Raw genomic sequence first — 14,303 nt, forward strand, 5'->3', positions numbered from 1 at the left:
CATTACACTGTGCCCACATTCTGCACCCCATTACACTGTGCCCACATTCTGCACCCCATTACACTGTGCCCCACATCCTGCGCCCCATTACACTGTGCCCCACATCCTGCACCCCATTACACTGTGCCCAACATTCTGCACCCCATTACACTGTGCCCCACATTCTGCCCCTAGGGCCTCCTGCACCCCATTACACTGTGCCCACATTCTGCACCCCATTACACTGTGCCCCACATTCTGCACCCCATTACACTGTGCCCTCTATTCTGTCCCCCATTACACTGTGCCCCACATCCTGCACCCCATTACACTGTGCCCCACATCCTGCAACCCATTACACTGTGCCCCACATCCTGCACCCCATTACATTGTGCCCCACATTCTGCCCCCCATTACACTGTGCCCCACATCCTGCCCCCCCATTACACTGTGCCCCACATTCTTCCCCTCGGGCCTCCTGCACCCCATTACACTGTGCCCACATTCTGCACCCCATTACACTGTGCCCACATTCTGCACCCCATTACACTGTGCCCCACATCCTGCGCCCCATTACACTGTGCCCCACATCCTGCGCCCCATTACACTGTGCCCACATTCTGCGCCCCAATACACTGTGCCCACATTCTGCACCCCATTACACTGTGCCCCACATTCTTCCCCTCGGGCCTCCTGCACCCCATTACACTGTGCCCCACATTCTGCCCTTCGGCCTCTTGCACCCCATTACACTGTGCCCCACATTCTGCACCCCATTACACTGTGACCCACATTCTGCACCCCATTACACTGTGCCCCACATTCTGCCCCTCGGGCCTCCTGCACCCCATTACACTGTGCCAACATTCTGCACCCCATTACACTGTGCCCACATTCTGCACCCAATTACACTGTGCCCCACATTCTGCACCCCATTACACTGTGCCCCACATTCTGCACCCCATTACACTGTGCCCCACATTCTGCACCCCATTACACTGTGCCCCACATTCTGCACCCCATTACACTGTGCCCCACATCCTGCACCCCATTACACTGTGCCCCACATCCTGCACCCCATTACACTGTGCCCCCCATCCTGCACCCCATTACACTGTGCCCCCCATTCTGCACCCCATTACACTGTGCCCCACATCCTGCACCCCATTACACTGTGCCCCACATCCTGCACCCCATTACACTGTGCCCCACATCCTACGCTCCATTACACTGTGCCCCACATCCTGCACCCCATTACACTGTGCCCACATTCTGCACCCCATTACACTGTGCCCCACATCCTGCGCCCCATTACACTGTGCCCCACATCCTGCACCCCATTACACTGTGCCCAACATTCTGCACCCCATTACACTGTGCCCCACATTCTGCCCCTAGGGCCTCCTGCACCCCATTACACTGTGCCCACATTCTGCACCCCATTACACTGTGCCCCACATCCTGCACCCCATTACACTGTGCCCCACATTCTGCACCCCATTACACTGTGCCCCACATCCTGCACCCCATTACACTGTGCCCCACATTCTGTCCCCCATTACACTGTGCCCCACATTCTGCACCCCATTACACTGTGCCCCACATTCTGTACCCCATTACACTGTGCCCCACATCCTGCACCCCATTACACTGTGCCCCACATCCTGCACCCCATTACACTGTGCACACATTTTGCCCCCCATTACACTGTGCCCCACATCATTACACTGTGCCCCACATCCTGCACCCCATTACACTGTGCCCCACATTCTGCACCCCATTACACTATGTCCCACATCCTGCACCCCATTACGTTGTGCCCCACATCCTGCACCCCATTACACTGTGGCCCACATTCTGCCCCTCGGGCCTCCTGCACCCCATTACACTGTGCCCACATTCTGCCCCCATTACACTGTGTCCCACATCCTGCACCCCATTACACTGTGCCCCACATTCTGCCCCCCATTACACTGTGCCCACATTCTGCCCCCATTACACTGTGCCCACATTCTGCACCCCATTACACTGTGCCCCACATTCTGCACCCCATTACACTGTGCCCACATCCTGCACCCCATTACACTGTGCCCCACATTCTGCCCCTCGGGCCTCCTGCACCCCTTTACACTGTGCCCCACATTCTGCCCCCCATTACACTGTGCCCACATTCTGCCCCCATTACACTGTGCCCACATTCTGTCCGCCATTACACTGTGCCCACATTCTGCCCCCATTACACTGTGCCCCACATTCTGCCCCCATTACACTGTGCCCCACATTCTGCCCCCATTACACTGTGCCCCACATTCTGCCCCCATTACACTGTGCCCCACATTCTGCCCCCATTACACTGTGCCCACATCCTGCCCCCCATTACACTGTGCCCCACATCCTGCCCCCCATTACACTGTGCCCCACATTCTGCCCCCATTACACTGTGCCCCACATTCTGCCCCCCATTACACTGTGCCCACATTCTGCACCCCATTACACTGTGCCCACATTCTGCCCCCCATTACACTGTGCCCACATTCTGCCCCCCATTACACTGTGCCCCACATTCTGCCCCCATTACACTGTGCACCACATTCTGCCCCCCATTACACTGTGCCCACATTCTGCCCCCCATTACACTGTGCCCACATTCTGCCCCCCCATTACACTGTGCCCCACATTCTGCCCCCATTACACTGTGCCCCACATTCTGCCCCCATTACACTGTGCCCCACATTCTGCACCCCATTACACTATGTCCCACATCCTGCACCCCATTACGTTGTGCCCCACATCCTGCACCCCATTACACTGTGGCCCACATTCTGCCCCTCGGGCCTCCTGCACCCCATTACACTGTGCCCACATTCTGCCCCCATTACACTGTGTCCCACATCCTGCACCCCATTACACTGTGCCCCACATTCTGCCCCCCATTACACTGTGCCCACATTCTGCCCCCATTACACTGTGCCCACATTCTGCACCCCATTACACTGTGCCCCACATTCTGCACCCCATTACACTGTGCCCCACATCCTGCACCCCATTACACTGTGCCCCACATTCTGCCCCTCGGGCCTCCTGCACCCCTTTACACTGTGCCCCACATTCTGCCCCCCATTACACTGTGCCAACATTCTGCCCCCATTACACTGTGCCCACATTCTGTCCGCCATTACACTGTGCCCACATTCTGCCCCCATTACACTGTGCCCCACATTCTGCCCCCATTACACTGTGCCCCACATTCTGCCCCCATTACACTGTGCCCCACATTCTGCCCCCATTACACTGTGCCCCACATTCTGCCCCCATTACACTGTGCCCACATCCTGCCCCCCATTACACTGTGCCCCACATCCTGCCCCCATTACACTGTGCCCCACATTCTGCCCCCATTACACTGTGCCCCACATTCTGCCCCCCATTACACTGTGCCCACATTCTGCACCCCATTACACTGTGCCCACATTCTGCCCCCCATTACACTGTGCCCCACATTCTGCCCCCCATTACACTGTGCCCCACATTCTGCCCCCATTACACTGTGCCCCACATTCTGCCCCCCATTACACTGTGCCCACATTCTGCACCCCATTACACTGTGCCCACATTCTGCCCCCCATTACACTGTGCCCCACATTCTGCCCCCCATTACACTGTGCACCACATTCTGCCCCCCATTACACTGTGCCCACATTCTGCCCCCCATTACACTGTGCCCCACATTCTGCCCCCCATTACACTGTGCACCACATTCTGCCCCCCATTACACTGTGCGCACATTCTGCACCCCATTACACTGTGCCCACATTCTGCCCCCATTACACTGTGCCCCACATTCTGCCCCCCATTACACTGTGCCCCACATTCTGCCCCCATTACACTGTGCCCCACATTCTGCCCCCATTACACTGTGCCCCACATTCTGCCCCCATTACACTGTGCCCACATTCTGCACCCCATTACACTGTGCCCCACATTCTGCCCCCATTACACTGTGCCCCACATTCTGCCCCCCATTACACTGTGCCCACATCCTGCCCCCCATTACACTGTGCTCCACATTCTGCAACCATTACACTGTGCCCCACATCCTGCCCCCCATTACACTGTGCCCACATTCTGCCCCCATTACACTGTGCCCACATCCTGCACCCCATTACACTGTGCCCACATCTTGCACCCCATTACACTGTGCCCCACATCTTGCACCCCATTACACTGTGCCCACATTCTGCCCCCCCATTACACTGTGCCCCACATTCTGCCCCCCATTACACTGTGCCCCACATTCTGCCCCCATTACACTGTGCCCCACATTCTGCCCCCTATTACACTGTGCCCACATTCTGCCCCCCATTACACTGTGCCCACATCCTGCCCCCCATTACACTGTGCCCACATTCTGCCCCTCTCACCTTGGAAGCCTTTGGTGATGAAGTGCTGCGCCCACTCCAGCTTCCCGTCTCCCACTCGCTGCAGCACGGCCAGGTTCTGGTGGGGGACAGAGAGGTCAGACATATTGTGGGGGGCAGGGGGGGCCCTGTATCTGCCTCTTACCTGCACCGGCTGGATCCCGGAGGCGATGAGGTCACTGATCTCCCGACACTGCGCTCTCCTTATGGGGTCTCTAGGGAACAATGGGGGGTGCGGCCGTGTCTCCTCCAGGTACTCAATGATGGCGAGCTGAGGGCACAGAGGAGGTGACAACTCATAGTATGGGGGACCGCGCCATTCTGTGGCAAAACTACAACTCCCAGCATGCCCCAAGAGCCAAAGGCTGTCCGAACATACTGGGAGTTGTAGATTTGCCACAGCTGGAGGCACCCTGGTTGGGAAACACTGATGTAAATGAATGTTGAGGGGTGCCCCTGTATGGTGGGCGCACGCTGGTGATACTCACTGACTGGCTGAGGGTGACGCCATCAATCCTCAGGGCCGGGACCTGCTGCATGGGGCTCACCCTCCGGTAGTCATCGGTCAGCTGCGGGCACAGGACAGTCAAGATGGCACCAGTGATTAACCCCTCAGATCCCAGAACATGTGCCCAGACTCACCTGCTGCCCGCCATCCTGGATGAGATTGACGGGGTGTTGGTCGTACTGGATACCCTTCAGGGCCAGCGCTGTGCGGGCACAAACAGAGCGGTCAGACCGGAGGAGCGGAGTGCGGCCCTAACCGGGGGCAGAATACTCACCGATCCGGACCCTCCACGAGCACGAACTGCGGAAGTAGCTGAACAGAAGGGGCTGCGGGGAGAGAAGAGCGGGGGTCACACATCATACACGGCCCCCAATATACCAACAGAGCCTCGCACCTCACCTTCTCCGCTGCCATCACTGCACAGAAGGGGGAGATGATCTGCACTGACCAATGTGCACGCAGAGCAGGATCCGCCCCCCAGACACTACACCATGTGGGACACATTACAGAGCGCCGGCACTGCCAAAGTACAAGGCTGAGGATCAAAGCTGTGCAATCATCTGCAGCACCCCGGTGCAATCATCTGCAGCACTACCCCACCACTGTGCAATCATCTGCAGCACCCCGATGCAATCATCTGCAGAACTACCCCACCACTGTGCAATCATCTGCAGCACCCTGGTGCAATCATCTGCAGCACTACCCCACCACTGTGCAATCATCTGCAGCACCCTGGTGCAATCATCTGCAGAACTACCCCACCACTGTGCAATCATCTGCAGCACCCCGGTGCAATCATCTGCAGAACTACCCCACCACTGTGCAATCATCTGCAGCACCCCGGTGCAATCATCTGCAGCACTACCCCACCACTGTGCAATCATCTGCAGCACTACCCCACCACTGTGCAATCATCTGCAGCACTACCCCACCACTGTGCAATCATCTGCAGCACCCCGGTGCAATCATCTGCAGCACTACCCCACCACTGTGCAATCATCTGCAGCACTACCCCACCACTGTGCAATCATCTGCAGCACTACCCCACCACTGTGCAATCATCTGCAGCACTACCCCACCACTGTGCAATCATCTGCAGCACCCCGGTGCAATCATCTGCAGCACTACCCCACCACTGTGCAATCATCTGCAGCACGACCCCACCACTGTGCAATCATCTGCAGCACTACCCCACCACTGTGCAATTATCTGCAGCACTACCCCACCACTGTGCAATCATCTGCAGCACCCCGGTGCAATCATCTGCAGCACTACCCCACCACTGTGCAATCATCTGCAGCTCCCCGGTGCAATCATCTGCAGCACTACCCCACCACTGGGCAATCATCTGCAGCACCCCGTTGCAATCATCTGCAGCACTACCCCACCACTGTGCAATCATCTGCAGCACTACCCCACCACTGTGCAATCATCTGCAGCACTACCCCACCACTGTGCAATCATCTGCAGCACCCCGGTCCAATCATCTGCAGCACTACCCCACCACTGTGCAATCATCTGCAGCACCCCGGTGCAATCATCTGCAGCACTACCCCACCACTGGGCAATCATCTGCAGCACCCCGTTGCAATCATCTGCAGCACTACCCCACCACTGTGCAATCATCTGCAGCACCCCGGTGCAATCATCTGCAGCACTACCCCACCACTGTGCAATCATCTGCAGCACTACCCTACCACTGTGCAATCATCTACAGAACCCCGGGGCAATCATCTGCAGCACTACCCCACCACTGTGCAATCATCTGCAGCACCCCGGTGCAATCATCTGCAGCACTACCCTACCACTGTGCAATCATCTGCAGAACCCCGGGGCAATCATCTGCAGCACTACCCTACCACTGTGCAATCATCTGCAGCACCCTGGTGCAATCAACTGCAGCACTACCCCACCACTGTGCAATCATCTGCAGCACCCCGGTGCAATCATCTGCAGCACTACCCCACCACTGTGCAATCATCTGCAGCACTACCCCACCACTGTGCAATCATCTGCAGCACTACCCCACCACTGTGAAATCATCTGCAGCACTACCCTACCACTGTGCAATCATCTGCAGCACTACCCCACCCCCGTGCAATCATCTGCAGCAGCACCACCCCACCATTGTGCAATCATCTTCAGCACTACCCCACCCCTGTGCAATCATCTGCAGCACTACCCCACCCCCGTGCAATCATCTGTAGCACTACCCCACCACTGTGCAATCATCTGCAGCACCATCCTATCATTGTGGGGGCATTCTGCTGGTATGAGGGGTGTTATGGGGGCGCTCTGCTGGGATTAGGGGTGTTATGAGGGGCTCTGCAGGGATTAGGGGTGTTATGGGGGCGCTCTGCTGGTATGAGGGGTGTTATGGGGGCGCTCTGCTGGTATGAGGGGTGTTATGGGGGCACTCTGCTGGTATGAGGGGTGTTATGGGGGCACTCTGCTGGTATGAGGGGTGTTATGGGGGCGCTCTGCTGGTATGAGGGGTGTTATGGGGCGCTCTGCTGGTATGAGGGGTGTTATGGGGGCGCTCTGCTGGTATGAGGGGTGTTATGGGGGCACTCTGCTGGTATGAGGGGTGTCATGGGGGCACTCTGCTGGTATGAGGGGTGTTATGGGGGCACTCTGCTGGTATGAGGGGTGTTATGGGGCGCTCTGCTGGTATGAGGGGTGTTATGTTGGCGCTCTGCTGGTATGAGGGGTGTTATGGGGGCACTCTGCTGGTATGAGGGGTGTTATGGGGGCGCTCTGCTGGTATGAGGGGTGTTATGGGGGCGCTCTGCTGGTATGAGGGGTGTTATGGGGGCGCTCTGCTGGTATGGGGGTGTTATGGGGGCGCTCTGCTGGTATGAGGGGTGTTATGGGGGCACTCTGCTGGTATGAGGGGTGTTATGGGGGCACTCTGCTGGTATGAGGGGTGTTATGGGGGCGCTCTGCTGGTATGAGGGGTGTTATGGGGTCGCTCTGCTGGTATGAGGGGTGTTATTGGGGCGCTCTGCTGGTATGAGGGGTGTTATGGGGGCGCTCTGCTGGGATTAGGGGTGTTATGGGGGCGCTCTGCTGGTATGAGGGGTGTTATGGGGGCGCTCTGCTGGTATGAGGGGTGTTATGGGGGCGCTCTGCTGGTATGAGGGTGTTATGGGGGCGCTCTGCTGGTATGAGGGGTGTTATGGGGGCGCTCTGCTGGTATGAGGGTGTTATGGGGGCGCTCTGCTGGTATGAGGGGTGTTATGGGGGCGCTCTGCTGGTATGAGGGGTGTTATGGGGTCGCTCTGCTGGTATGAGGGGTGTTATTGGGGCGCTCTGCTGGTATGAGGGGTGTTATGGGGGCGCTCTGCTGGTATGAGGGGTGTTATGGGGGCGCTCTGCTGGTATGAGGGGTGTTATGGGGGCGCTCTGCTGGTATGAGGGGTGTTATGGGGGCGCTCTGCTGGTATGAGGGTGTTATGGGGGCGCTCTGCTGGTATGAGGGGTGTTATGGGGGCGCTCTGCTGGTATGAGGGGTGTTATGGGGGCGCTCTGCTGGTATGAGGGGTGTTATGGGGGCGCTCTGCTGGTATGAGGGGTGTTATGGGGGCGCTCTGCTGGTATGAGGGGTGTTATGGGGGCGCTCAGCTGGTATGAGGGGTGTTATGAGGGCGCTCTGCTGGTATGAGGGGTGTTATGGGGGCGCTCTGCTGGTATGAGGGGTGTTATGGGGGCGCTCTGCTGGTATGAGGGGTGTTATGGGGGCGCTCTGCTGGTATGAGGGGTGTTATGGGGGCGCTCTGCTGGTATGAGGGGTGTTATGGGGGCGCTCTGCTGGTATGAGGGGTGTTATGGGGGCGCTCTGCTGGTATGAGGGGTGTTATGGGGGCACTCTGCTGGTATGAGGGGTGTTATAGGGGCACTCTGCTGGTATGAGGGGTGTTATGGGGGCGCTCTGCTGGTATGAGGGGTGTTATAGGGGCACTCTGCTGGTATGAGGGGTGTTATGGGGGCGCTCTGCTGGTATGAGGGGTGTTATGGGGGCGCTCTGCTGGTATGAGGGGTGTTATGGGGGCGCTCTGCTGGTATGAGGGGTGTTATGGGGGCGCTCTGCTGGTATGAGGGGTGTTATGGGGGCACTCTGTTGGTATGAGGGGTGTTATGGGGGCGCTCTGCTGGGACCCCTCTGTGGACACTACAAATCCAAGCACGCTCTTCTGCCCGTACAACATCACGTGTGCCTCCCTAATGACCAATCACACGGAAGGGGGTCACATGTTCACGTACCTTCCCCACGGTCGCCATCTTGCCGGTCGCCGGTGTCTCTGTGTAGTTTCGCTTAAAGGCCGGCGGCCATGTTGTCGGAGCTGTGACGTATCAGGTCTCCATGGTGACGGCGGGGATGGCGGCCTTGGTGCTGGGGGCGCTCACCGTCCTTTCCTTCATCAGCCGCTTCTACCGCCTGGCGGAGCCGCCTCATGTCTGGTGAGTTACCGGGGAAGGGACAACTACAACTCCCATCTGGCTACAGGTCCGCTCGTTGCTGGTCGGGGCGTCTTGGCCTCTATAGATCCCAACATGTCCGGACAGTCTGAGGCTACATGTTCTGTGGTCACATGACTGCGCAGGCTATGCTTTGTATAATACAGTATAGGGATAGGTATAAGGCTATGCTTCATATAAGATAGAGATAGGTATAAGGCTATCCTTCATATAAGATAGGGATAGGTATAAGGCTATCCTTCATATAAGATAGAGATAGGTATAAGGCTATCCTTCATATAAGATAGGGATAGGTATAAGGCTATCCTTCATATAAGATAGAGATAGGTATAAGGCTATCCTTCATATAAGATAGGTATAAGACTATCCTTCATATAAGATAGAGATAGGTATAAGGCTATCCTTCATATAAGATAGAGATAGGTATAAGGCTATCCTTCATATAATATAGGGATAGGTATAAGGCTATCCTTCATATAATATAGGGATAGGTATAAGGCTATCCTTCATATAAGATAGAGATAGGTATAAGGCTATCCTTCATATAAGATAGAGATAGGTATAAGGCTATCCTTCATATAAGATAGGGATAGGTATAAGGCTATGCTTCATATAAGATAGAGATAAGTATAAGACTATCCTTCATATAAGATAGAGATAGGTATAAGGCTATCCTTCATATAAGATAGGGATAGGTATAAGACTATCCTTCATATAAGATAGGGATAGGTATAAGACTATCCTTCATATAAGATAGGGATAGGTATAAGGCTATCCTTCATATAAGATAGAGATAGGTATAAGGCTATCCTTCATATAAGATAGGGATAGGTATAAGGCTATCCTTCATATAAGATAGAGATAGGTATAAGGATATCCTTCATATAAGATAGGGATAGGTATAAGGCTATCCTTCATATAAGATAGAGATAGGTATAAGGCTATCCTTCATATAAGATAGAGATAGGTATAAGGCTATCCTTCATATAAGATAGGGATAGGTATAAGGCTATCCTTCATATAAGATAGGGATAGGTATAAGGCTATCCTTCATATAAGATAGAGATAGGTATAAGGATATCCTTCATATAAGATAGGGATAGGTATAAGGCTATCCTTCATATAAGATAGAGATAGGTATAAGGCTATCCTTCATATAAGATAGAGATAGGTATAAGGCTATCCTTCATATAAGATAGAGATAGGTATAAGGCTATCCTTCATATAAGATAGGGATAGGTATAAGGCTATCCTTCATATAAGATAGAGATAGGTATAAGGCTATCCTTCATATAAGATAGGGATAGGTATAAGGCTATCCTTCATATAAGATAGGGATAGGTATAAGGCTATCCTTCATATAAGATAGAGATAGGTATAAGGATATCCTTCATATAAGATAGGGATAGGTATAAGGCTATCCTTCATATAAGATAGAGATAGGTATAAGGCTATCCTTCATATAAGATAGGGATAGGTATAAGGCTATCCTTCATATAAGATAGAGATAGGTATAAGGCTATCCTTCATATAAGATAGGGATAGGTATAAGGAAATTCATACCCTCTGCAGAAGATTTTATCACTGACTTTCCAGCAGAATATTGGCAGCGCCCCCTTGTGTCTGATGTAATACAGAGGCAGATATCTTTATATACAGGGTTTAGAGTTGAGAAACACTTCATGTGTTTATGATCAGGAGAACAGCATCCTATACAGAAGGGGATGTGGGGCCCTTTAATGGAGCACAGGGGCCCCCAGACCCACTGTCACATGTCCTGTAGGGGCCCAGACCCACTGTCACATGTCCTGTAGGGGGCAGAGCCTCACTCCTCTTCTCTTACAGCTGGGATGAGACGCACTTCGGGAAGATGGGAAGTTATTACATCAACAGGACGTTCTTCTTCGATGTTCATCCCCCCCTGGGAAAGGTGAGAGCAGATCACATGGTCACTGACCACTCCCCCTGTACTGCTGTCACTGACCACTCCCCCTGTACTGCTGTCACTGACCACTCCCCCTGTACTGCTGTCACTGACCACTCCCCCTGTACTGCTGTCACTGACCACTCCCCCTGTACTGCTGTCACTGACCACTCCCCCTGTACTGCTGTCACTGACCACTCCCCCTGTACTGCTGTCACTGACCACTCCCCCTGTACCGCTGTCACTGACCACTCCCCCTGTACCGCTGTCACTGACCACTCCCCCTGTACTGCTGTCACTGACCACTCCCCCTGTACTGCTGTCACTGACCACTCCCCCTGTACTGCTGTCACTGACCACTCCCCCTGTACTGCTGTCACTGACCACTCCCCCTGTACCGCTGTCACTGACCACTCCCCCTGTACCGCTGTCACTGACCACTCCCGCTGTCACTGACCACTCCCCCTGTACCGCTGTCACTGACCACTCCCCCTGTACTGCTGTCACTGACCACTCCCCCTGTACTGCTGTCACTGACCACTCCCCCTGTACTGCTGTCACTGACCACTCCCCCTGTACTGCTGTCACTGACCACTCCCCCTGTACTGCTGTCACTGACCACTCCCCCTGTACTGCTGTCACTGACCACTCCCCCTGTACCGCTGTCACTGACCACTCCCCCTGTACCGCTGTCACTGACCACTCCCCCTGTACCGCTGTCACTGACCACTCCCCCTGTACCGCTGTCACTGACCACTCCCCCTGTACTGCTGTCACTGACCACTCCCCCTGTACTGCTGTCACTGACCACTCCCCCTGTACCGCTGTCACTGACCACTCCCCCTGTACTGCTGTCACTGACCACTCCCCCTGTACTGCTGTCACTGGCCACTCCCCCTGTACTGCTGTCACTGGCCACTCCCCCTGTACCGCTGTCGCTTGCCGCCCCCTGCCCCGCTGTCGCTGGCCGACCGCCCCTCGCCCCCTGCCCCGCTGTCGCTGACCGCCCCTCGCCCCCTGCCCCGCTGTCGCTGACCGCCCCTCGCCCCCTGCCCTGCTGTCGCTGACCGCCCCTCGCCCCCTGCCCCGCTGTCGCTGACCGCCCCTCGCCCCCTGCCCGCTGTCGCTGGCTGACCGCCCCCTGCCCCGCTGTCGCTGACTGCCCCTCGCCCCCTGCCCCCGCTGTCGCTGACTGCCTCTCGCCCCCTGCCCCGCTGTCGCTGACCGACCGCCTCTCGCCCCCTGCCCCGCTGTCGCTGACCGACCGCCTCTCGCCCCCTGCCCCGCTGTCGCTGACCGACCGCCCCTCGCCCCCTGCCCCGCTGTCGCTGACCGCGCCCCTCGCCCCCTGCCCCGCTGTCGCTGACCGCCCCCTCGCCCCCTGCCCCGCTGTCGCTGACCGCCCCCTGCCCCGCTGTCGCTGACCGACCGCCTCTCGCCCCCTGCCCCGCTGTCGCTGACCGACCGCCCCTCGCCCCCTGCCCCGCTGTCGCTGACCGACCGCCCCTCGCCCCCTGCCCCGCTGTCGCTGACCGACCCGCCCCTCGCCCCCTGCCCCGCTGTCGCTGACCGACCGCCCCTCGCCCCCTGCCCCCGCTGTCGCTGACCGACCGCCCCTCGCCCCCTGCCCCGCTGTCGCTGACCGACCGCCCCTCGCCCCCTGCCCCGCTGTCGCTGACCGACCGCCCCTCGCCCCCTGCCCCCGCTGTCGCTGACCGACCGCCCCTCGCCCCCTGCCCCGCTGTCGCTGACCGACCGCCTCTCGCCCCCTGCCCCGCTGTCGCTGACCGACCGCCTCTCGCCCCCCTGCCCCGCTGTCGCTGACCGACCGCCTCTCGCCCCCTGCCCCGCTGTCGCTGACCGACCGCCCCTCGCCCCCTGCCCCGCTGTCGCTGCCCGCCCCTGCCCCGCTGTCGCTGACCGCCCCTCGCCCCCCTGCCCCGCTGTCGCTGACCGCCCCCCTGCCCCGCTGTCGCTGACCGGCCGCCTCTCGCCCCCTGCCCCGCTGTCGCTGACCGACCGCCTCTCGCCCCCTGCCCCGCTGTCGCTGACCCGACCGCCCCCTCGCCCCCTGCCCCGCTGTCGCTGACCGACCGCCCCTCGCCCCCTGCCCCGCTGTCGCTGACCGACCGCCCCCTCGCCCCCTGCCCCGCTGTCGCTGACCGACCGCCCCTCGCCCCCTGCCCCGCTGTCGCTGACCGACTGCCCCTCGCCCCCTGCCCCGCTGTCGCTGACCCGACCGCGCCCCTCGCCCCCTGCCCCGCTGTCGCTGACCGACCGCTCCCTCGCCCCCTGCCCCGCTGTCGCTGACCGACCGCCCCTCGCCCCCTGCCCCGCTGTCGCTGGCCGACCGGCCCCCTGCCCCCGCTGTCGCTCACTGTCCTGTGTTTTTCCCTCGTTAGATGTTGATCGGTTTCGCGGGTCACCTGACCGGTTATAATGGATCCTTCTCCTTCCTGAAGCCCGGGCAGAGTTATGACGGACATTCCTACGTGGGCATGAGAGGGGTGAGCTGTGAGGGGTATTTGGGGTGATGGGGGGGGGCTCTTTATCATGGCCGCTCACACCGCTCTTCTCTGTAGTTCTGCGCCTTCCTCGGGGCCTGGCTCCCTCCGTTGGTCTTCCTGGTGGTCCTCCGTCTGTCGCGGTCGGTGGCGGTGGCGCTGATCGCCTCTCTGCTGATCCTCCTGGGTAAGGAGATTCCTGTGTAGGGATCCTCTTCCTTACTTTGCTGCCTCATATTTGGCTTCTAGGGCCTCCGAATTAATGACAGGGAAAAGTAAGTGAACCCTTTGGAAATCCCGGAATTTGAGGGGGAGGGGGGGGTGTATGAGGGGGAGGGGGGGGGGTGTATGAGGGGGAGGGGGAGGGGGGGAGGGGCGGGGGGGGGTGTATGAGGGGGAGAGGGGGAGGGGTGTATGAGGGGGGAGGGGGGGGGGTGTATGAGGGGGGAGGGGGGAGGGGTGTATGAGGGGGGAGGGGGGGGGTGTATGAG

At 57.7% G+C, this 14,303-nt stretch overlaps 2 protein-coding genes across 3 annotated transcripts in view; one reads left to right on the forward strand and one right to left on the reverse strand.

Moving 5' to 3' along the window:
• GSTZ1 (glutathione S-transferase zeta 1) overlaps positions 1-9,341 on the reverse strand; it is a 24,010-nt gene extending 14,669 nt beyond the window's left edge. Inside the window, exons 1-7 of one of the 2 annotated variants that reach the window (XM_056552202.1) lie at positions 9,169-9,341; positions 5,305-5,424; positions 5,180-5,231; positions 5,040-5,107; positions 4,886-4,966; positions 4,543-4,668; positions 4,401-4,476 (exon numbers count right to left, since the gene is read on the reverse strand). In XM_056552202.1, coding sequence (XP_056408177.1) covers positions 4,401-4,476; positions 4,543-4,668; positions 4,886-4,966; positions 5,040-5,107; positions 5,180-5,231; positions 5,305-5,424; positions 9,169-9,186 — 541 coding nt within the window. In that variant the 5' untranslated portion in view covers positions 9,187-9,341. The remainder of the gene's footprint in view (positions 1-4,400; positions 4,477-4,542; positions 4,669-4,885; positions 4,967-5,039; positions 5,108-5,179; positions 5,232-5,304; positions 5,425-9,168) is intronic. The other variant, XM_056552203.1, reaches the window with a different exon arrangement.
• On the forward strand, positions 9,234-14,060 carry LOC130307921 (protein O-mannosyl-transferase 2-like). The gene is made up of 4 exons (XM_056552204.1): positions 9,234-9,366; positions 11,230-11,314; positions 13,711-13,815; positions 13,891-14,060. The coding sequence occupies exons 1-4, from the start codon at positions 9,269-9,271 to the stop codon at positions 14,017-14,019; spliced, it is 417 nt and encodes a 138-aa protein (XP_056408179.1). The 5' UTR covers positions 9,234-9,268; the 3' UTR covers positions 14,020-14,060.
• The last annotated feature ends 243 nt before the right edge of the window (positions 14,061-14,303 follow it).

This window comes from Hyla sarda, unplaced genomic scaffold, assembly GCF_029499605.1.
Source record: "Hyla sarda isolate aHylSar1 unplaced genomic scaffold, aHylSar1.hap1 scaffold_1444, whole genome shotgun sequence".
NCBI classification, from domain to species: domain Eukaryota; kingdom Metazoa; phylum Chordata; class Amphibia; order Anura; family Hylidae; genus Hyla; species Hyla sarda.